The sequence below is a fragment of the Rana temporaria genome, chromosome 2 (genome assembly GCF_905171775.1).
Source record: "Rana temporaria chromosome 2, aRanTem1.1, whole genome shotgun sequence".
Classification (NCBI taxonomy): domain Eukaryota; kingdom Metazoa; phylum Chordata; class Amphibia; order Anura; family Ranidae; genus Rana; species Rana temporaria.
Genome location: NC_053490.1, coordinates 47,990,785 through 48,014,903, shown reverse-complemented (window position 1 = coordinate 48,014,903; position 24,119 = coordinate 47,990,785). Strand labels below are relative to the sequence as shown.

The window sequence follows — 24,119 nt, the reverse complement described above, 5'->3', positions numbered from 1 at the left end:
GCTCCACCAATGCAGAGCTCGAAGAAGCTCGTAGGAGAATGTCGTCCAGACATCCCATGATAACAAACCCCCGCTGTCACAGCCGGGCCAGTATCGGTACGAGCACCTTGGCGAAAACCCGCCGAATGGGAAGGACACCATTGAAAATGGTCCCCCCCGACCGCAAAGCACAGAATCTCTGGTGGTTTGAGGATATGCAGGTACACGTTCATGACATCCAAGGATGCCAGAAAAACCTGGCAAAACAAAACGAGGGACTTGAGGCCCAGGATCGACCGGGCCCCATCCTCCATGGGGACACAAACAGAATGGAGTAAAACCCAGAGACCGTTCCAACGAGGGAACTGGCACAATCACTCCCCTGACCAGAAGATCCTGGACAGCCCCTGACGGAGTCAACCGGCGAACCGGAGGAGGCCAGAAGCCGGAGGGAAAAAACCTGTTTGGCAGACAAGAGAGAAACTCAATCTTGTACCCCAAGGAAAACACTTCACAATGCGAAGCCAGTCTCCCACCCGAGACACGGGCGGGAGCAGACCTTCAGGCGGAAGCAGGTATGTCCGCAGACTTGTTAGGCATGCGGTATCCGGTGCGCTGCTACCCCGCAGCGGGGATTCAAGCACCATGTAGACCTACCCCCACCGCACAGGGCGAGCGAAAAAACGCTCGGAGGTAGGCAAGGAGGGTCCTTGCACAGGGCGAGGTCCCTAGCCCTTCCCAAACCGTGGGAACAGCATGCGCTTACCACCTGTGGCATCCTCAATGATGCCAGTCAGGGAAGACCCAAAAGGACCGTTCACCCTTAACGGTGATCACCAAGGCCACCTTAGAGGTCCTTCTTCCAGCTCCTGCAGCAGGAGCTTCACCCTTTTAGTCGGGGCCTGCCAGGGCCCCGGCCAGAGCCGGCCTCACCGCCGAACCCACCACCGTGAATAGGGAGCGGGCCACGGCCTCCACTCTCCTATCAGCGGGATCCTGAAATGCAGGAGCCCCTTCCACAGGCAATGTGGTGGCCTTGCGCAGTCTGAACACAGGGGGGTCCACTGGCGGAGGAGAGACCTACTTTTTTTTTTTTTTTTTTTTTTTTTTTTTTTTAAAGGGGGTAACGGGTTGCAAAGTTTTTTGACAAACTTTTTGCGGTGCATCCCATTCCTTGTATAACATATAGTCCAAATAAGGAACACAAGGAAACACTTCAGCGATGCGTGGTAGTCTGCTGGTACTGACACGGAGGTGTCTCCGCCACATCCTCAATTTTTAGAGCCTCACGCACCGCAGAAACAAGAGCTCCAACAAATTCTTGCCAGCAACTGACTGCAGCAGAGTCATCCTCACTATCCATAAGGGTTAAAACCCGCAGCCTCTGACATAACAGAACCAGAAAAAAACAGCGATTCTGTGTCATCCCCAGAAGCAGGCTTCAGGGAGGGGGCGCTTTTTTACCCCCCATCCGGGCACTAGCTGCTTCAAACCTGGCAAGAAACCCAGGACAGCCAACATAACAGATGTGGCAGGGGGAGGGGCGGTAAGGGTTAACTCAGGCATAGCTTGAGTTCCATAGTGTCAGCGCTGAGTCACCCACCCTGCAAGGCAGGACAAAAAAAAACCCCACTGGTCACCTCCTTGCTGCTATTGCAGAGCATGGGGGGCCCCCGGTATTCACCACCCCACCCAGCTGCAGAGGGAGCTGAAAAACCTCAGGTGTGCTCTGATGTGCTGACTGTGATGTGTATTCACCTCATGGAAGATTCACAGCACTAAAACTGTAACAGCACTAAAACTGACCAGAGGCTGTGCCGAGTCATCTCAGGGAAGAATCACATCGTTACCAAGGAGATTTCCAAGACGGCCGCTGTCTGAGGTAAAAATTACCTCATAGAACACAGCAGCACTGACTGCTTTGTTACCTCAGAAAAGAATCACAGCGTTACCAAGGAGATTTCCAAGACGGCCGCTGTCTGAGGTAAAAATTACCTCATAGAACACAGCAGCCCTGACTGCTTTGTCTGTTACCTCAGAAAAGAATCACAGCGTTACCAAGGAGATTTCCAAGACGGCCGCTGTCTGAGGTAAAAATTACCTCATAGAACACAGCAGCCCTGACTGCTTTGTCTGTTACCTCAGAAAAGAATCACAGCGTTACCAAGGAGATTTCCAAGACGGCCGCTGTCTGAGGTAAAAATTACCTCATAGAACACAGCAGCACACCGCAGCACCCCCCAGAGTAACAACACAGTCCCCCTAACAACACACGGGCCCCGGTGGTAACAAAGAAAACCCAGGAGGCCCCCCTTCACAGCCACTACCCAGTCAGGGGAAGGAGGGAGAGGAAGGGGAGAGAGGAAAGCAGGGCGGACCCTCAGTCGACCTCCCCAGGGAAACCACCAGCCAGACCACTTACCTGAGTAAGGGGCCACTACTTACCTGTCCTGCGACTACCCGGCTGGAGGTATCCCAGACAGAACCAACGTCCGTAAACGGCATGGCTGTCGGCCAGACACACTGTGACAAAGCCATAGAGACCGGTCATATGTGTGCCCTAGAACCAAAGTTCCCCGGCCGCCCCTGGAGCAATGGGGCCTGTCGTGGACGTCCCAAAGCTGAGCTGAGGGCCGGCACACGCTCGAAGGCCGAACATGGGGGGACTACAAGAGTCGAGGACCCAGCCTGTCACCCAGTCGGCTGTTGATAGAAGAATCGCAGGATTCAAAAATGCAGGAACAAAATAATAAAAAAAGCGAGAAAAATCGCCAGAAAAAAACTCCAGAGTCCAGGAACTCCAGAGATAGCCTTGACCTCCTGTCGTTAGGCAGAAAACAAACTGAGGCTGCTAAAGCAGGGTGTGGGTTATGCCTGGGGGAGCCACGCCCCCTGGGAGGAGCAGCATGAAGGAAAGTTTTTAACACCTTAAGTGCTGTAGAATTCTGCCTAAATCTCCTGGTAGGAAGAAGCATAACCCTAAGGTCAATGAAGGCTGTGTCCGTCTATGAACGAAAGAGAAAAAATAATAATTGCCGACAGTCAAACACTTCTCCCTTCCTGTACACTAAGCAGCTCAGACTACATGAACAGCACCACTGGAGGGCTAGTACACTCCTCCCACCCCCATTGGCTGCAAGAACTGATCGGATGCTGGGTTTCCATCATGTCCCTTTCGACAAAAGCCGGTCTTTAGACAGTAATGTAATGTTTGCTTAAGCGCCGGTTCACACTGGGGCAGCACGACTTGCCGAGCGACTCGGCAAGGCGATCTGCCCACGACTTCAGAGGCGACTTGCAAAATGACTTCTGTATTGAAGTCAATGCAAATCGTCCCAAAGTATTACAGGAACCTTTTTCTAAGTCGGAGAGACTTGAGTCACTCCTATTAGAATGGTTCCATAATACAGAGTGGAACGCGACTTGTCAGGCGACTAAGTCACCTGACGAGTCGCACCTGTGTGAACCGGCTCTTATAGTAATGTTTGTTTTTTGTTGTGACATTCAAATGTTACTTGCTTGATATTTAGAAGCTATCTACATCTGACTTCCATTCTCAACTGTAGAACAAGTGGTTTATTAGGCCTAATATGTAGTTTGTGAGAGAGTTTAATGGTCAGTTGTTTATGACGCAGAGTTGCCTTGTACAATACATTTAAAGCAGTATGTAGTTGTTGGGCAGTCAGTGATCAGTAGTGGCAGGATGGTCAGTAAGCAGTACGTACTGGCAGGGTGGTCAGTGAGCAGTAGGTAGCGGCAGGGCGGTCATTGAGGAGTAGGTAGCGGCAGGGTGGTCAGTGAGCAGTACGTATCGGCAGGGTGGTCAGTGAGCAGTAGGTAGTGGCAGGGCGGTCGGTGAGTAGTAGGTAGTGGCAGGGTGGTCAGTGAGCAGTAGGTAGCGGCAGGGTGGTCAGTGAGCAGTACGTAGCACCAGGGTAGTCAGTGAGTAAGTAGTGGCAGGGCAGTTAGTAATCAGCACACAGCAGCAGCTTAATCAGTGAGTAGTATGTAGTGGCAGGGTAGTCAGTGAGCAGTAGAGTAGTCAGTGAGCAGTTTGTAGCGACAGGGCAGTCAGTGAGCAGTACGTAGCGATAGGGTGGTCAGAGAGCAGTACATAGCGGCAGCGCAATGAGTATTATGTAGTCGCAGGGCAGTCAGTGAGCAGTTCTTAGTGGCAAGACAGTCAATGAGCAGTTCTTAGGCCCCTTTCACACTGGGGCAGGGTCAGCGGTAAAGCGCTGCTATTTTTAGCGGCACTTTACCGTCAATTTTGTGGGCTATTTGGCCGCTAGCGGGGCACTTTTACCCCTGCTAGCAGCCCAGGAATGGTTAAAACCACCGCCAAGCGCCTCTGTAGAGGCGCTTTGCCGGCGGTATAGCTGCAGTGCCCCATTGATTTCAATGGACAGGAGCGGTGGAGAAGCGGTATACACTATACAATACTTAGTATACAAGTATTCAATACTTAGCAGTTTGATGTATGAAGGGATCTTGAATTATTTCATTCTTTATCTCAGGTAATGCTGTATATGTTTTCTGTTATAACCAAGCTATTATGTGCACATCTTTCTACAAAGGTGTAATGCTTATAAGGTTTTTCCTTCAACATCCTTTATACAAACGTGCTGCAATCTTACCTGTCTGGATGACCCAGCAGCAGAGCTACTTCCATTGTCAAGCAGCTTTCTCTTAGATGGAGGTTCAGACATTTCTCTGTAAAAAGAAGAGGCCACATTTAAATAACAGAGAAACAGTAGGGACAGCATTTCACAGGAACCGTCTGTTTTTTATTCTACCAGCCAGGAATCACCGTATTTATCGGCGTATAACACGCACAGGCGTATAACAGGCACCCTCACTTTAAAAAGGAATGTTCAGGGAAAAAAACGTTCCATAGCCCCCTGTGTATAACACGCAGGCACAGTTTACCCTCTATTTTCAGGGTAAAAAAGTGAGTGTTGTAAGCCACTAAGGGGGTTATGGAACCTTCTTTTCCTGAAACTGCCCTCTTAAAGTTAGGGTGCGTGTTATACGCCTGTGCGTGTTATACGCCGATAAATACGGTATGTATGTATGTATGTGTGTATGAATGTATATATATATATATATATATATATATATATATATATACACACACATACACACACATATATACATATACAGGTGAAACTCAAAGAATTTGAATATCGTGCAAAAGTTCATTTATTTCACTAATGCAACTTTAAAAGTGAAACTAATATATGAGAGACTCATTACATGCAAAGCAAGATAGTTCAAGCCGTGATCTGTCATAATTGTGATGATTATGGCTTACAGCTCATGAAAACCCCAAATCCACAATCTCAGAAAATGTGAATATTACATGCAATCAATAAAACAAGGACTGTACATAGAACAATATCGGACCTCTGAAAAGTAGAAGCATGCATTTGTACTCAGTACTTGGTTTGGGCCCCTTTTGCAGCAATTACTGCCTCAATGTGGCGTGACATGGAAGCTATCAGCCTGTGGCACTGCTGAGGTGTTATGGAAGACCAGGATGCTTCAATAGCGACCTTCAGCTCTTCTGCATTGTTCAGTCTCATGTCTCTCATCTTTCTCTTGGCAATGCCCCATAGATTCTCTATGGGGTTCAGGTGAGGCGAGTTTGCTGGCCAATCAAGCACAGTAATCCCACGGTCATTGAACCAGGTTTTGGTGCTTTTGGCAGTGTGGGCAGGTGTCAAGTCCTGCTGGAAAATGAAGTCAGCATCCCCATAGAGCTTGTCTGTGGAAGGAAGCATGAAGTGCTCCAAAATCTCCTGGTAGACGGCTCTGTAGGCCCCGGACTTAATGAAGCACAGTGGACCAACACCAGCAGATAACATGGCTCCTCAAATCATCACAGACTGTGGAAACTTCACACTGGACTGCGGTGTGTGCCTCTCCATTCTTCCTCCATACTCCGGCTCCTTGGTTTCCAAATGAGATGCAAAATTTGCTCTCATCAGAAAAGAGGACTTTGGACCACTGAGAACAGACCAGGTGTGTTTTTCTTTATCCCAGGTAAGACGCTTCTGACGTTGTTTGTTGTTCAGGAGGCCAGACAAGAGGAATACGACATTTGAAGCCCATGTCCAGGATCCGTCTGTGTGTGGTGGCTCTTGATGCATCGACTCCAGCCTCAGCCCACTCCTTGAGCCTAAAATATTGCACCTTTTCACAATATTCTAATTTTCTGAGATTGTGGATTTGGGGTTTTCATGAGCTGTAAGCCATAATCATCACAATTATGACAAATCACAGCTTGAACTATCTTGCTTTGCATGTAAGGCCTCGTACACACGACCGAACATGTCTGCTGAAACTGGTCAGCGGACCAGTTTCAGCAGACATGTTCGGTCGTGTGTATGGCCGACTGGACAGGTTTCCAGCGGACATTTGTCCAGCCGACCGTTTTGCAGCGGACAAATATTTCTTAGCATGCTAAGAAACATGTCCGCTGGAAGCCTGTCCGTCGGACATGTTCGGTCGTCTGTACAGACTCACCGGACATGTCCGATCGGCCGCCATCCCTCGCATGCGTCGAAGTGAATCGACGCATGCGTGGAAGCTTTGAACTTCCAGGGCCGCCCACGTCGCCGCGCCATCGTCGCGGCGACGGTGCGGCCACGTCCCCGCGTATTGTTTACGTGCGGATTTCTGTCTGATGGTGTGTACAACCATCAGACAGAAATCTCCGGGCGGACATGTCCGCTGAAAACGGTCCGGCGGACCGTTTGCAGCGTACAGTCCGTCCGTCTGTACGAGGCCTTAGGAGTCGATCTCATATATTAGTTTAAACTTTTAAGTTGCATTAGTGAAATAAATTAACCTTTGCACACTATTATAATTTTTTGAGTTTCACCAGTGTGTGTGTGTATATATATATAAAGCATTCTGAATGGCACCTCACTGAACATATACCTTTCTTGTTAACATGTGTTTCAATAGAGTGAATGATCCCTTAATATCTGCACTCACCCTCCAGCAGTAAATTATAATTATGCACATGAAACTATGCAAGGAAAGCTCTATAGGTTTTGTGACTATTACACTTAAACCCTGTACACACGATTGGATATCTGATGGAATCTAAACTGATGGATTTTTTCGTTAGATATCCAATGAAGCTGACTTTCATCAGTCTTGCCTACACACCATCGGTTAAAAATCCGACCGTGTCCAACGCGGTGACGTATAACACTACGACGTGCTGAGAAAAATTAAGTTCAATGCTTCCGAGCATGCGTCGACTTGATTCTGAGCATGCGTGGATTTTTGACCAATGGATTTCCCCACAGACGATCGTTTTTTTCTATCGGTTTTTTAATCATAAGAAAAATTTAAAACAGGTTCTATTTTTTTTCACCGATAGGAAAAAAAACGATGGGGCCCACGCACGGTCGGTTCCTCTGATGAAAACGGTCCATCGGTCCGATCGTGTGTACAGGGCATTACAGTATGTACACTTTTCTTGCTTTATTTTTTTTATTCAATCATTTATTTCTTTTTTTGCCTCTATAGCAGGCATACAGACTTTAAAATTTAAATCCAATTGCTCATGGGCATTTTTACTTTCGCTTATACCTGGCAGTCTAAAGAGTTTGGTGTGCGGAGCCCATTCCAACAGCCTCCCAGATTGACCTAATGAAGCCGACACGTTGCTTTTACAAATTACTGTATACTTATTTCTTCAAAGTAAAAGCGCTACTCAGGTCAGCAAATAGCTCCGTTTTTACTTCCCTGAGACTACAACCAGAAAATCTGCTAAAGCAATTTAAGGTTTGAGACCTCATTGCATTGTTTGAAAGCCAAACATAATTATATCTCACTGTAAATACTTAATTTTCCAGATCAGAAAGACATATAAAGCTGTTAAAGTATTGTTTTTTTCATTGTACAGAATTTTTCAGTAATGTCATTTTTTAATTGCCTAGTTTAGCATTGGAGGCACTATATACCCATTATAGATACAGCTGTACAGTTATATCTGTCATTACTCTTTGTCAGTTATAATAGATACCTGACAGCTCTTTGTTATGAACGTTTTTAAAGCAGCACAAGACAACTAACAAAGTTCCAAGCAAGCCAAATACTTATTATAATAATTTAAAGCCTGCAGAAAAATCTTTATGTTTTGGGCAGACTGGAGACGAGTTGGGCTGGAATAGAAAGGTACATACCTTGTGTTAGGGGCTTAGATTGTGTTCCAGGGCTTGTTCTTTTAAGCAATTTCTCTACTAACAAAATCATAGTTATTTTTTATGGAATTGCTAACTCAATAATTTTACAGCAATTTGTATCCAAGTTGCTCAGCAGTTGAGTCTGTGCGGCATTTCATGTCAGTTACATAGTTAGTCAGGTTGAAAAAAGACACAAGTCCATCCAGTTCAACCACAAAAAAATAAACAAACAAAATAAAAAACACATTACAATCCCATACACCCAACTCCATACCCACAGTTGATCCAGAGGAAGGCAAAAAAAAAACCCAGCAGAGCATGATCCAATTTGCTACAGCAGGGGAAAAAATTCCTTCCTGATCCCCCGAGAGGCAATCAGATTTACCCTGGATCAACTTTACCTATAAATCTTAGTACCCAGTTATTTTATGTACATTTAGGAAAGTATCCACGCCTTTCTTAAAGCAATCTACTGAGCTGGCCAGAACCACCTCTGGAGGGAGTCTGTTCCACATTTTCACAGCTCTTACTGTGAAGAAACCTTTCCGTATTTTAGAGATGAAATCTCTTTTCCTCTAGACGTAAAGAGTGCCCCCTTGTCCTCTGTGATGACTGTAAAGTGCAGGGTTTGACAAATTTGCTTGGAATCTAGGAGCCAGCTAAAAAAGTTAGGAGCCAGAAAACGCGCCCCGTCCCGACGAGCTTGCGCGCAGAAGCGAACACATACGTGAGTAGCGCCCGCATATGTAAACGGTGTTCAAACCACACATGTGAGGTATCGCCGCCATTTGTAGAGCGAGAGCAATAATTCTAGCCCTAGTCCTCCTCTGTAACTCAAAACATGCAACCTGTAGATTTTTTTAAACGTCGCCTATGGAGATTTTAAAGGGTAAAAGTTTGTCGGCATTCCACGAGCGGACGCAATTTTGAAGCGTGACATGTTGGGTATGAATTTACTCGGCGTAACATTATCTTTCACAATATTAAAAAAAATTGGGATAACTTTACTGTTGTCTTATTTTTTTATTTAAAAAAGTGTAATTTTTTTCCCAAAAAGTGCGCTTGTAAGACCGCTGCGCAAATACGGCGTAACAGAAAGTATTGCAATGATCGCCATTTTATTCTCTAGGGTGTTAGGATAAAAAATATATATAATATTTTGGGGTTCTAATTAGAGGGAAGAAGATGGCAGTGAAAATAGTGAAAAATTACATATTAAAATTGCTGTTTAAGTTGTAATGCTTAACTTGTAATGCCAACGGCCACCACCAGATGGCGCCAACTCACAGAAGGAAGAGCTGGGGATTTCACAAGGCCGCAAAGCCGCGGCCTCAATTACCGGCCGTCACGGGTCTGCCCCGATCGTGCGACGGGGGAGAAAATTTGTTCCATAGGACCGCGCTCCGAGGACTAGGCCGAAGCCGCGGCCTCGCCTAAAACATCCTGCCTGCAGCGATCCTGGGAAAAGGCCTCGAGCGGCAGATGCCGCTCACGGCCTTTTCCCAGGATCACAGCGAGCTGCGGGCAGGATGTTTTAGGCGAGGCTGCGGCTTTGGCCTAGTCCTCGGAGCGCCTGTCCTATGGAACAAATTTTTTATTTATTTTTTTGCCCACCTTCCAAGCCAAGACCCCACTCGCCAGGACGCCATTTCCAGTCGCCATGGCGACCTGGCGACCAGGATTTGTCGAGCCCCGGTAAAGTGAATAACTCAACACCAAGTTCACTATATGGACCCCTTATATATTTGTACATGTGGATCATATCTCCCCTTATTCTCCTCTTCTCAAGAGAGAATAAATTCAGTTCTTTTAAGAACTGGAGCCCAAAACTGAACTGCATATTCCAGATAAGTTCTTACTAATGATTTGTACAGGGGCAACATTATATCTCTCTCTCTCTCGTCAGTGACGAGCTTGCCAGTGACAATGGTTCTGCACTCACCGGCAGAATTTAGCTAAAATTCCTGAAGGAGGGCAAATTATAATAGTAAAGTTCACACCATTGCTGTGCGATTTCTATGCTTTAAGTGTGATTTCAATGAGCAGTTGCGGTGCAATTCTGATGCGATTGGACACAGCTGTGATTTTTTTTCTGGCCAAAATCTTCCTCTTTATTTCCCTGCAAAGGTAAAGCATAATGGGCTACTATGCATCGCCTACTATGCATTATGAAATACTTACCCTGAGAACAAAGCTCCCGCAGTACGACCCGGTCAGCTCCGAGGGGGCTGACATGTTGCCTCAGGGTCGCTTAGCACAGGAGTCCTCTGTTCTGGCAAGAAACACAGGACCTTTGCCGGACCTTCACTGCACATGTGCCGCTGACGTCAGAGGCTGCATGCAGGGTGAATATCTCCTAAACCATGTAGGTTAAAAAGATATTAATTTTTACCTACAGTTAAGCCATATTATAGACTTACCTTTGGGTAAAAATGTCCAAGTGGGGAATACAACCGCTTTAATATAAGGACACTTACCTGTCCAGGGATCCCGCAATGTCGGCACCCTAAGCCGATTAAACCATCAGATTCAGGTGCAGGCACCAGTATTGCAAGTAAGGGAAACCGGCAGTGGAGCTTGCAGGCTTCACAGGTTTCCAGTGCATGCACGAGTCGCACTTCGCTTTCTGATTGGTCCCGCCATCTTTTGGGACACGCACAGGTCCCAGAAAGCAGCGAGGGGAAGGAGGAGGGGCCGGATATGTCAGATCGCCGATCTGGAATCTTAAAGCGGAGGTCCGCCGTTTTTTTTTTTAAGTCAGCCTCTACAAATACTGCAGCTGCTGACTTTTTAAACAAGGACAATTACCTGTCCAGCGCGCCCGCAATGTCGGCACCCAAAGTCGATCTATCACTCGGCTCTCAGATGCTGCCGCCGCCATCTTCGGTAAGGGAATCAGGAAGGGAAGCCTGGTTCCCTACAGCGCATGCGCGAGTCGCGCGATCTGAATGGTCCCTGCTGTCTTCTGGGACCTGTGTGTTTCCCAGAAGGCAGCGGGGGGGGCGACGGATGTGGCGTAGATAACCGCAGATAATGCGGCTATCTATGCACGGAAGTATGTGCAAATACCTGTCTGACAGGTATCTGCTCTGCCCTGAAAGGTGCCAAATGTGACACCGGTGGGGGGGAGGATTTCGGACAGCGGAGGTTCCATTTTTGTGTGGAACTCCGCTTTAACAAGAAGTTGCTACAAATCACTGTTAGCATTAGCCATTAGTAGCAGCGATTAATCATTGCTACAACATCAACAGTGTGACATGGCCAAAAGGGCTGGGTTAAGGGCCAGGGAACGTGTTTTTTCAGGACTATAAATTTCATTATGGAAACAAATCTTGGCACCTTTCTCTAGGTTCACACCTTAGCGTTCTTTTTGACCATGCAATTTCCCTGCAGTTCCCGCACCTGCACATGGAATACGATTTTACATGCGAGAGGGTGCTATTCAGAATGTTCGTGGATTTAACTCTTTTGTTGCTAAAGCAGTTTTAGCTTTTTATTTATTTTTTGCTCACATGTTAAAAAAAAAAAAAAAAACATTTTAGGTCTGATGAGTATTAGTTGAAACCTTTAAACAGTAAATATTTTACGAACGTAGTGACCCTGGAGAATTAAAGTGGAGGTTCCATCAAAAAAACTATTTTGCTTTAAACTGTAGCTTACGACTAAAAAAGAAAAAAAAAAATGATTTTTTTTTTTTTTTTACTCATCTGGAAATGCCTGTTGCTATGCAGTCCCACGAAATCTGCCTTTGAAACCACCGAGGATTCTGACATCATCTCCCTCTAATGCTCCTGGGAAATGTGTGTCATCATTTCCCAGGATACAGTGCGCTGTCCAATTATCACTCCCCATCCAAGACTTCCAGGAAGTGCTTGTAGGCTTCACAATGCCCACAAGCAAAATGACAACGGTGTAGATATAGTTTTATAAACTATCTTTTTTAAATATCTATGCGGATCGGCGGCGGATTGTAAAATAATAAGTGACCAGATTTATATTATAAAAACGCAGGATGAATGGACATACATTTAAAAAATGCTAATTGTGGTTGGAACTCCGCTTTAAATGGTTGTAGTTCCATTTTATGTATCACAAATTTTCTGTAAAAAATACACTAACGTTAGTGCACATAAATGCAATATATTACTAAATGTTTGGCCAAAATATAAAAGATTAGGTTGCTCTGAGTGAATAGATACCCGACATGTCAAAAGCCTTATGCCGCGTACACACGGTCGTTTTTTGTGATGAAAAAAAACAAAGTTTTTCAAACTTCATTTTAAAAAACGACGTTGCCTACACACCATCGTTTTTTCAAAATGCTCTAGCAAAGCGCGGTTACGTTCAGCACGTACGACGGCACTCTGTTCCATTCAAGCTCGCGTCATAACTTGCTTCTGAGAATGCGCGGGTTTAAAAACGTTGTTTTAAACGTCGTTTTACCCACACACTATCATTTTAAATGACACAAAAAACGACGTTTTGAAAAACGACATAAAAAATTGAAGCATGTTGGAATAATTTTTTGGACGTTTTTCAGAAGACAAAAACGTTTTCCCCACACACGGTCATTTTAAATGACGTTTTTAAAAATGTTTTTTTTTTCATCACAAAAAACGACCGTGTGTACGCGGCATTAAAGAGGAGATTCCGCATTTTTTTATATATATATCTATATATATATGTTCAATCAATATGTTTATAGATAGCACCTTTGTACTCACTTGCTAGCCGCTTGTAATAGGTTGCAATCGTTTTCCGTCAGAAAGATAAACTTTTAAAAATGCTGCCAGGCGTTTTCCATCTTGCTTGTGGGCATTGTGAAGCCCTAAAGCAAAGACTTCCGGGAAGTGGTGACGCTATGCTCACGTGACCCGCGAGATTACTACTATTATGGGTACAGATCGTCTCCTGGGAATCATGACAAAGAATTCCCAGGAGACATTGCGGGCAGCTCCCAGCAGACACTGGGGCGTTGGGGAAAGCCAGAGATACGCCCACTCCCGCGGGGAACAGTACCCGGAAGGAACGTAATCACGGTAAGAAGAGAGCGATTAAAAAATGCAAAAGTGGATTCTCAATGTATTAAGTCTGCAGATGTTATTAAGATAAAGTTTATATAGAGAGTGAACCTCCGCTTTAAGCCTCGTACACATGCATGGTTTTCCCCGGCAAGAAAACTGCTGGCAGAGCTTTCTTGCAGAGTAAACCGAGCGTGTGTACGAGGCTTTCTCGTCAAGAAAACTGCCCAGACGAGAAAAATAGAGAACCTGCCGAGAAACCCGAGCGTGTGTATACTTACCTCTCCATCGAAATTACTTTGCCGCATCGCATGCGCAGTAGCTTCCAAGGCATAGGTAGGATGAAGCAAGATGGCGGCAACGGCATCAAAAGTGACGAGCGCATGCTTGTCGTAGTCGATGACGTCACCACGTTCGTGCCATTCAAAAGAACGGCAGTTCTTTTGAATGGTATGTGTGTACACTCGGCCGGCAAGAGAATCTTGTTAGGAATCTCGTCAGGAAAAACAATGTTTTTTTCCTGACGAGAATCGGGGTCGTGTGTACAGGGCTTTAGGGCTAGGTTCCCCCTTTACATCACATTTCCCCCTCTAAATAGCAATCCGTGGTTAATCAATTTTCGAGTGTGGCTAAAACACCACTATCAGGCATCTAGGAGATGATTCTGCAGTCTCCTGATGCCCGTTTATTTATTTTCTATATATTTTTTTTTTAAATAGAACTAATACTAATTAAACGAATGAGCCGAATATCTGGCTTGCGGCTTTCGTGCAGCTCTATTGACTTTATTGAGTCGACAGTGCCACCTCTCAGCACAGGTAAACAGCCACCAACAGCTGTATGGTGGGTTTTAGGTTTACAATCATAAAACCGTGGGCTCAAATGCCTGTTTTTTTCATCCTCAACAAACTGTGAAAGAGGCCTAATATTGTGCCTGACACAAACCGTGAATCATGGTCCTAGAATTACTGCCTTCCCCCTGGCGTGACCCGACGATATGCAACATGTGTAGCGCAACATTTTTGCATTTAAGCAACCCTGAAATATGTGTTTATATACATATGTGTGTGCCGGACGCAAAACATTATTGTAAGGGGTTTTTAAGCGCTTGGGTATACTTTTTTTTCCCCCACCTAACTTGTAATTATAGCCTGTTCAAAGGGATCTGTGGAAGTGATCCACTAGCTGTATAGCTGTCAGATTTACACAACAGTATGTAGAAACCCCCACTGCCACTGACGTAGGACAAAACCTGTCAAAGGGTTAAAAACGTTCTGAATATCAGATATACAGCAAACAAATTCAGAATAAAGTCAAAGTGAATCTGTATAGATACTGTGCTTCAGTGAATGCAGATGTTTAAACTAGGGTTGTCCCGATACCAGTATCGGTATCGGGACCGATACCGAGTATTAGCGGGAGTACTCGTACTCCCGCTAATACCGCCGATACTAGAATAGAATACTTCCCCCCCCTCCGCCCCCCCTCCCCCCGCCGCCAACGCCGCCGCTACAATGTTAATCACCGCGGCGCGGGGGAACATTACAGACAGCTTTCATTTGAACAGCTGTTTTCCCGGCCGCGCATAGACACTCCCTCTTGGACGGATCTGTCCAATCGCGAGCAAGGGGGAGTGTCTATGCGCGGCCGGGAAAACAGCTGTTCAAACGAAAGCTGTCTGTAATGTTCCCCCGCGCCGCGATGATTATACAGCCATGTCCCCCGTACCTACTGTTAATCACCGCGGCGCGGGGGAACATTACAGACAGCGTTCGTTTGAACAGCTGTTTTCCCGGCCGCGCATAGACACCCCCCCTTGCTCGCGATTGGACAGATCCGTCCAAGGGGGAGTGTCTATGCGCGGCCGGGAAAACAGCTGTTCAAACGAAAGCTGTCTGTAATGTTCCCCCGCGCCGCGGTGATTAACGGTAGGTACGGGGAACATGGCTGCATATACAGGGGACATGGCTGGACATATGGGGGACATGGCTGGACATATGGGGGACATGGCTGGACATACAGGGGACATGGCTGGACATATGGGGGACATGGCTGGACATACGGGGGACATGGCTGGACATACAGGGGACATGGCTGGACATACGGGGGACATGGCTGTATATACGGGGGACATGGCTGGATATACAGGGGACATGGCTGCATGTGGGGGGACATGGCGATATGTGGGGGGACATGGCGATATGTGGGGGACATGGCTGCAATATGTTTGGGGACATGGCTGCAATATGTTTGGGGACATGGCTGCATATGGGGGGGACATGGCTGCATTTGGGGACACATTTAAAAAAAAGTATCGGTATTCAGTATCGGCGAGTACATAAAAAAAGTATCGGTACTTGTACTCAGTCCTAAAAAAGTGGTATCGGGACAACCCTAGTTTAAACCATAACTGACAGCCAGACAAGCATGTTTAGAGGAAGATGAGCGCAATCTCAACCATGTCCTCTCATCACAGGTTTCTTTTAACCCTTTCACTGCCAAAGCCGTTTTGCATTTAAAAAAAAAAACATTTTAGTGCAATGGTTCAAGTGCAAATTTTCATAAAAAAATACAATAAAGTAAATTTTAGGGCACAAAATGCTAATTACTTGCACTGATTACAGTGATCCATTACAGTGCAGTCTCTTTATATCACAGCCCCTACCCCCCTCTACCCACCACAGTGCCCTATGCAGCCCCCCCCCCCCAATTCCTTTCCCTCTAATCACAGCACCCCTTTCACTCTCTGCCTCCCCGACACTGTCCTGGCAAAGGCAGGATTCAGCCTGTGTCTCCTCTCCGGGCTCAGCTGCAGATTTGGATGGAGGGCAGAAGCTGCACAACCTATATTAAAGTGGTTCTAAAGGCAGAAGTTGTTTTTGTATTCTTAACCACTTAAGACCCGGACCAAAATGCAGGAAAAGGACCAGGCCGCTTTTTGCGATTCGGCACTGACGTTTTAACTGACAATTGCGCAGTCGTGCGACGTGGCTCCCAAACAAAATTGGCGCCCTTTTTTCCCCACAAATAGAGCTTTCTTTTGGTGCAACAAGCGTTTATTGATTGGTTTGCGCAAAATTAATAGCGTTTACAAAATACAGGATAGTTTTATTGCATTTTTATTAATTGGTTTTTTTTTTACTACTAATGGCGGCGATCAGCGATTTTTTTCGTGACTGCGACATTATGGCGGACACATCGGACAATTTTGACACATTTTTGGGACCATTGTCATTTTCACAGCAAAAAATTCTATAAAAATGCATTGTTTCCTTTGAAAATGACAATTGCAGTTTGGGAGTTAACCACTGGGGGGGCGCTGAAGGGGTTAAGTGTGACCTCATATGTGTTTCTAACTGTAGGGGGGCAGGGCTGGACGTGTGACGTCATTGATCGTGTTTCCCTATATCAGGAAACACACGATCAATGACAGCGCCACCCTGAAGAACGGGGAAGGTGTGTTTACACACACCTCTCCTCGTTCTTCAGCTCTGGTGACCGATCATGGGACTCCGGCGGCGATCGGGTCCGCGGGTCCCGTGGCCACGGAGCTTTGGACTGGGTCGCGCGCGACCCACGGCTGGGCATTTAACAATCAGGTACGTGATTGTGCCCAGCCGTGCCATTCTGCCAACGTATATTGGCGTTAGGCGGTCCTTAAGTGGTTAATGCATTAAGATAAAAAAACTTCTCTATGCAGTATACCCCCCTCAGCCCCACTAACACTTACCTGAGCCCCATCTCAATCCAGCAATGTTGCACAAGAGCCAATAAGTCCGGAGACACCCCTCTCCTCACTGGCTGAGACAAGCAGGCTCCTGCCCTATTGGCTCCCACTGCTGTCACTCAAAGTCAGTGAGCCAATGAGGAGAGAGCGAGGGGGCGGGGTTGAGCTATGGCTCCATGTCTGAATGAACACACAGAGCAGCGGCTTGGCTCAGGTGCCCCCCCATAGCAAGCTGCTTGTGGGGGCACTCGGCAGGAGAGAGAGGCCAGGAGGGCCAGTGAGGGACCCGAAAAAAGAAGCATCTGGTCTGCTCTGAGCAAAACCATTGTACAGAGCCGGTAAGTATACCACGTATATAAAAAAAAAAAAAAAAAAAAGACTTTAATGTCACTTTAACAAGCGCTTCATTACCCACTTCTTAATATTAGCCACTTTAATACCAGGCATTTTCACTCCCTTCCTGCCCAGGCCAATTTTCAGCTTTCGGTGCTGTAACAATTTGAATGAAAACAATTGCGCAGTCATGCAACACTGTACCCAAATGAAATTTTTATAATTTTTTCCCCAGAAATAGAGATTTATTTTGGTGGTATTTGATCACCTCTGTGGTTTTTATTTGTTGCGCTATAAACCAAAAAGAGGCAATTTTGGAAGAAAATTTGCTATAATAAATATCCCAATTTAAAAAACAAAAACAAATTTCTTCCTCAGTTTCGGCCGATATGTATTCTTCCACATATTTTTGGTAAAAAATAAATAAAAAATAAAATCGCAATAAGCATATATTGAAAGGTTTGCGCATAAGTTATAGCGCCTACAAAATAGGGAATAGTTTATGGCATTTTTTTTTTTTTTATTAGTAATGGCGGCGATCTTCAATTCTTGTCAGGACTGTGACAATGTGGCGGACAGATCAGACACTTTTGACACTATTTTGGGACCACTGGCAATTATACAGCGATTAATGACTGGTGGAGGTGACCAATCTGTGTTCCTATATACAAGGAACACACAATCGGTCTTCTATCCCGACATGACATGGATTTGTGTGTTCAAACACACAGATCCACGTCCCTGCTCTGTGACTGGCAATCGCGGGTGCCCGTCGGATTTTGCGGCCGACAGTCACGCGCATCGGCTCCTGAGTGACGCACTGAGCGCACGCGGCCCCTAGACCGTCAGGAAGCTGAAGACGTCATATGACAGCCGCCCAGGATGGCAGAGCCACCTTGCGGCAGTCATATTACTATACACATGATGGGAAGTGGTTAAAGACTCCCATTCTCTGTGCAGATCTGCAGCTCCTCCCGCTCTCTGCCCTACTGAATGAATGAGAAACTTATATAGCGCGAAACATGCGAACTTAATCGCCTCTGGGCGCTTGATGTACCAGACTCTTTTGATATCAAAAGAGATGAGTTTTGATCTTTTTCCTGAAGGCTAAGTGGTTCTCCTCCAACCGAATGCTGGTTGGTAAAGCGTTCCATAGTCTGGGACCTTGGACCGCGAATCTTCTATCTCCTTTGGTTTTGTAGTTGGCTTTCGGTATCTGAAGAAGATTTTGATTGGTGGATCGCAGAATGCGATTGGGATTATGGGCTTTTATTTTTTTGCATAGATAATGGGGAGCATTTCCATGAATACATCTATGGGTTAGACAGAGTGCTTTAAAAGCAATTCTGTCTTTTACTGGTAACCAATGAAGGGTTATCAGTGAAGGCGAGATTGATTCCCAAGGCTTTTTCCCAGTCACTAGTCTGGCGGCCGTATTTTGAACGACTTGCAGACGAGCGATTTGGTACTTTGGGAGTCCGAGGTAAAGGGCATTTGCATAGTCCAGTCTAGAGTTCACAATTGATCCCACAACGACCGCTATGTCTTCATTGGGAATAAAAGGAGTCAGCCTGCGTAGTAGGCGCAGCAGATGGTGAGAACCGCTGACTACCGACCCTATTTGTGCGTCCATTGTCATGTCGGAGTCGAAGATGACCCCGAGACTTTTGACTTTGTGTCATGAATGCTGGTAGATCAGACTGTGTGACCGCACAGAGGAAACAAACAAGGTGAGTAGTGAAATAAAAGGTGTTTATTTACAAATGTGTGAACCACCAGTGCACAATAAAACGACAAACAGTATGTACAAATAAAGGGGAATACCGTATTCATAAACGAGCCAAGCCGAGGTCATACACATGGGAGGTCAGTAGATGGGTAAGGATGGGGACAGGAATCAGGACACAGGGAGGACAAGTCCAGGCAGGGATCAAGGATCGGGATCAGGTCCAGGGATCAGGGTCAAATACAAGCTCAAGATCAGGGTAAGTAGACCGATACCAGGGCGAGGACTGATTGCACACGCCGGGTATATATAAGCCTGTTAATTACGTTCAGGTTACACCTGAACGCAGGAAGGGCTGTATGCACCACACTGCTAAGAATACCCCGCTGGTGGACGCCAGTACTGCAGCCCAAGGATAACATAGCACCACCAGGGAAGAACTCCCCCGACAGTCCAAGACTGTCGGGATACACCTGGTGGTGGGCCACAGTACTGCACGCCAAATACCAGGCAGTAACACCAGCAGGGGGAACCTTCCCTGACACTTTGGTGCTAGGGGAGATGAATTTGCCCAGAATGGGCGGGGGTATCCATGGTGTTGCATGTTGATTCCTCCGTTTGGCGTGAAACAGGAGAAGTTCTGTTTTCGCTCCGTTGAGTTTAAGGTAACTCTTAGTCATCCAGTTCTCTATCAAAGAGAGGCATGTCTCTAGATTGAGGTGGTGATCCTTTCTATTGCAAATGCGGAAATACAGTTGCGTGTCATCTGCATATGAGTGATAAAGCATTTTTTGGCTGCTGATGATTTCAAAAAGAGGACGAAGATAGATGTTGAATAACACCGGCGACAGAGGCGATCCTTGAGGGACTCCGCATGATACTGTGCGTTTCTCAGAAGTGAAGGGTCCTAACTTCACTGTTTGAGATCGGTTTTCCAAAAAAGAGGAGAACCAAGATAAATCGCCTTCTGCAACTCTGGCTACTTCAGTTAGCCGTGACAATAATAGTTTGTGGTCTACTGTGTCAAAAGCTGCGCTTAGGTCCAACAGAACCAGAAGACAAGATTCTCCTTCGTCTGCGGCCTCGAGAGCGTCGTCCCATATTTTAAGCAATGCTGTTTCCGTCCCGTGTCCTGGTCGGAAACCTGATTGAAATGGATCAAGTAGGTTGTGGGTATCTAGATGCTGTTGCAGCTGTTGTACCACTACTTTTTCCATTATCTTTGAGAGTACATTTAGGCATGTTATGGGACGGCGGTGGAGAAGGTCCTTGGGGTCTAGTGTGGGTTTCTTCAAGATGGGTTTGATTATGCCCTCTTTCAACTGGGAGGGCACTATGCCCTCCTTGAAAGATTGGTTTATAAGCTGCGTGATGGGAGGTGCCAGGGTGTCGACACATTCCTTCAGCAGTTTAGTGGGGATGATATCATTCGGTGCTGTGCCGTTACGCAAGGCACCGATGATGTTCTTAGTGGCATGGATAGAGATGGGTTTCAGCATGAACTTACCTGATTGTGGTGGATTGTTGTGGGTATAGTGTGAATAATTGAGGGGGGAGTTGAGGGGGGTATTGTTTTGCTGAATGCTTTCACGGATTTCCCCGATTTTATTAATGAAGTAATCCGATAAATCATTGCAAAATTCTTGGGTGTCCGAATTGGGGACTTCAAGACAACCTGGATTCATGGTCTGAGTGACCAGCTTGAAGAGTTCGCAGGGGCGGTTGAGGGCGCTGTTGATAGCCTTAGAAAAATAATTTTTCTTGGCTTTGAAAATTTCTTTGTGGTATTTTCTTGTTATTGCTTTGTAGAGGGAGAGGTTTTCCTCTGAAGTGCTTCTTTTCCAGGCGGCTTCCGCCCTTCTGCGCTCTTGCTTCAGTAACGCCAGTTGATTGTTGAACCAGCTGGAGGAATTTTTTCGGATGCACATTTTACGTTTCGGCGCTATTAAGTCAGCGGACTGTAATAGGGCTGCGTTTATGGCATCCAGTGTTTCTTCGGCCGTTTGATGCGGCTGTATTGTTTTTATTTTTTCCCTTAACGTGGTTTTGAAGAGTTCCGAGTGGAGCTTCTTCTGACATCTAATCCAGTGTGTTGTCACTGGTTTTGATGTTTTTGTTAGGGGGGGGATTTCCGAAATAATGAATTTAATTGCATGGTGATCAGTCCATGGCAACGGTTCATTTTCCAAGATTTTTATTTCCAGATCTTGTCTGAAAATAAGATCGAGCGTGTGACCTGAAGCATGTGTGGGTCCACATACTAATTGTTGTAGCCCTAAACCTTCCAGGTGGTCAATACAGGCGTCCGCAACGGGGTCTTGTGGGGAATTGGCCCAGAGATTGAAATCCCCGAGCAGCAAAGTGTTTGCCGTTAAGGATGTAAGAGGAGATAAACGCTGTCAATGATGGTAACAGCTGCGATTTTGGACCGGGTGGTCTATAACAGAGTAGAATCCGGACGGTCTCCTGGGAATTTATTTGCAGTTGTAGAGTAAGGGTTTCCATGAATGGAAGACGGTTCTGAAGGACTGGTTTGGTGATCGCAAGATGACTCTTATGTATCACCGCCAGGCCTCCTCTTTGCCCTATTCTGTTTTCCATTATGATACGATAGTTATCTGGCACCAGTTCACTTAGAATGGTGTTACAGTCGGTTGTAAGCCAACTCTCTGTAATAAAGAGGCAATCTAAATCGTATTGTAGAATGAAATCATGGATTTCCAGTCTATGTTTTACTGCCGATCTTGTGTTGATAAGCGCACATGAAATGGGCTTAGGCTGCGGTGAACGGCGGGGATTTTTGATAGTCGATCGATTCTCAATAGTCGCTCAATTATTAGGGCTTTTTTGGCGATGGCTGGCAATATTGCGGCAAATCGCCTCAGATTCCAAATGGTTTCTGCAGAATATTGCAGATTGACCATGTTTGCAAACCACTGGGGAGGGGGGGGGGGGGGTGATGGATTTTCAAGGATTAACTGAATCCTTTATCCTGACTTGGTCCAGAGGAAGGCAAAAAAACCCTGGCCGAGCTGAGCCAATAAGCTATGACAGGGAAAAAAAAATCCTTCCTGACCCCTTGAGAGGCGATCGGGCTAACCCTGGATCAAGTTCAAATAATATTGAGAAGGGGAGAAGGGGCTGGGTGTAGCAAGATGGCCGCCGACCTGGCAGCAAGGCCCAGGCCGGTGGCTATCAGATTGGGTGGATTGGTGCTGCTGGGGAGGACAGGATCAATAGTAAGGAGTAAAGGTGCTCTTCAGGGGTAGGGGGGGCTTTTCTGGGTCGTTTGGGCAGTTAGGAGAAGGTTCTGGGGGAGTGAAAGCGGCGCGCCGCTAGGCCGCGGATGAAGCCGCGGCCTTTCCTAGATCGCGGCAGCCGCGATTCGTTACAGGCCGGCGCGGACGCCCGAAAAGGCGGAGATTGAGCCGGAGAGGAGGCTGAGGGATGCCTGGAGTAGTGGTGGTGTGGGGGGACGGAGAGGGTTGTATTCTATGGGGCTAAGGAAGCCGGGGGAAGCCAGATGGGGGAGTCTATCCGGGCGGAAAAAGCAGCGGCTTATCCTTAAAAGGACGGCCGCAACTCGCCCCCGGACTGGACCGGACTGAGGATCAGCAAGATGGACGGCGATCCGGTGGAAAAGAATACCTGCCTAGCTGTCTGCTGCTGGAGGGAGCGTGCGAGGAGGATGGAGTACTGGAGGTCAGGTGAGAGGAGCTCTCAGGCACACGTCCGTCTGCTAGACCGAGTGCCTGCTGACTGTCTACAGGACTCTCCTGTCTGAGTGGTCATTCAGCATGGCAATCCTACTGATAGGATGATATTATTGGTGGGGCGGGGAAGCCAGAAACACAAGATCTCTCTCTTCCTCTCTGACAGAATGGAGGTCTGCCTTGTTTACATGGTCTGCCTCTCCAGCAAACAATCGTCAGGAGAGTGCGCGTGCCCGAGAGCCGACAACAGAATTCAAGTTCAAGTACGTGATTTTGCGCTTAAGGGCCGCCCTGTTGCAGTGCATGCACGTAGGGTGGTCCTTAAGTGGTTAAAGTGATGTTACACATGTCGCTTCTAAGTTCTTACAGGTAGGGGAGTCTGCAGGTGTGACAGTGGCTGTAGCAGCCAGGAGTTGGTGAAAAACCCCCACACTACTGCTGACGTATACGATAGACCAGTGGAAGTAAAAGAGTTGAAAGAGAAAATTTTGAGTCGCCAGCAGATTTGTTGTAAAACAGTCACAAGAGAGCAGTATATGCATCATAAATGCCCCACCTACTTTTTTTTTAGAGTAGCGAAAAGTATATACTGAATATTCCATAACTCAAGGTCAATCGTAAACAGTACAGGTAGCATAAAGGAATATGATAATCGCATGCCATATACAGAAACAGCAGGTGGGTATGCCAGTTGGCAAATATCTTGGCAGGATCATCACACAACTCCTTTACAACAAATTGGTGATAGCCCACGCTGGTAGATTGAACCCTCTAGGTAGGTTCCATGCACGGTAACACACATGAAGAGGTGTGAATGGGCTCATATTGTTTCTCTTACCATTTTCACACTAAACTACTGTGCAGAGACATGAAGCAGCCCAATAATACCAATTGGCTATTCTACTGGAAATGTATTTTCATGCAGAAAAATACATTAATTTTGCTGCATGAAAGCAGACGGGTGTAAATAGGCCCTTAGGAAAATTAGATTTCCTTTCACAGTATCTGAAAAGCAAGTCAATACACTTGGCTTGTATTAGTAAAGCGTGTCCTGCACACGTCATATGCTGTAATGTCTCTGAGATCTGACAAAAGGCCGCTGCCAGGTAAGCAAATAGCTCAGCGGTTACTTCCTTGGAAAGCTGCAGAATTCCTTCTGCAATCCTTCGGGGGTTTAAAACCCGCCGGCGCCACCTGACCCATTTATTTATTCTTTTCATACCAAACTAATAATTTGGGAATTATAATAAACAAACATGATTATGTCCCTTTGTAAATGGCTACTTTTCCAGATCTCAAATTAGAAGATATCGTCATTTTGTACAGCATTTTGCTAGCGTTATAATGCTTTGTAATTGCCTATTTGCACTTTAGAAAATATATGGCAATTATAAACACAGCCGCACACAATCATAT

At 46.3% G+C, this 24,119-nt stretch overlaps 1 protein-coding gene across 1 annotated transcript in view; it reads right to left on the bottom strand.

Annotated features, from left to right (window-relative positions):
* The window catches only part of PIWIL4 (piwi like RNA-mediated gene silencing 4), a 356,967-nt gene that overhangs the window by 301,493 nt on the left and 31,355 nt on the right, over window positions 1-24,119 (bottom strand). Inside the window, exon 2 of the mRNA XM_040340167.1 lies at window positions 4,617-4,692. Coding sequence (XP_040196101.1) covers window positions 4,617-4,688 — 72 coding nt within the window. The 5' untranslated portion in view covers window positions 4,689-4,692. The remainder of the gene's footprint in view (window positions 1-4,616; window positions 4,693-24,119) is intronic.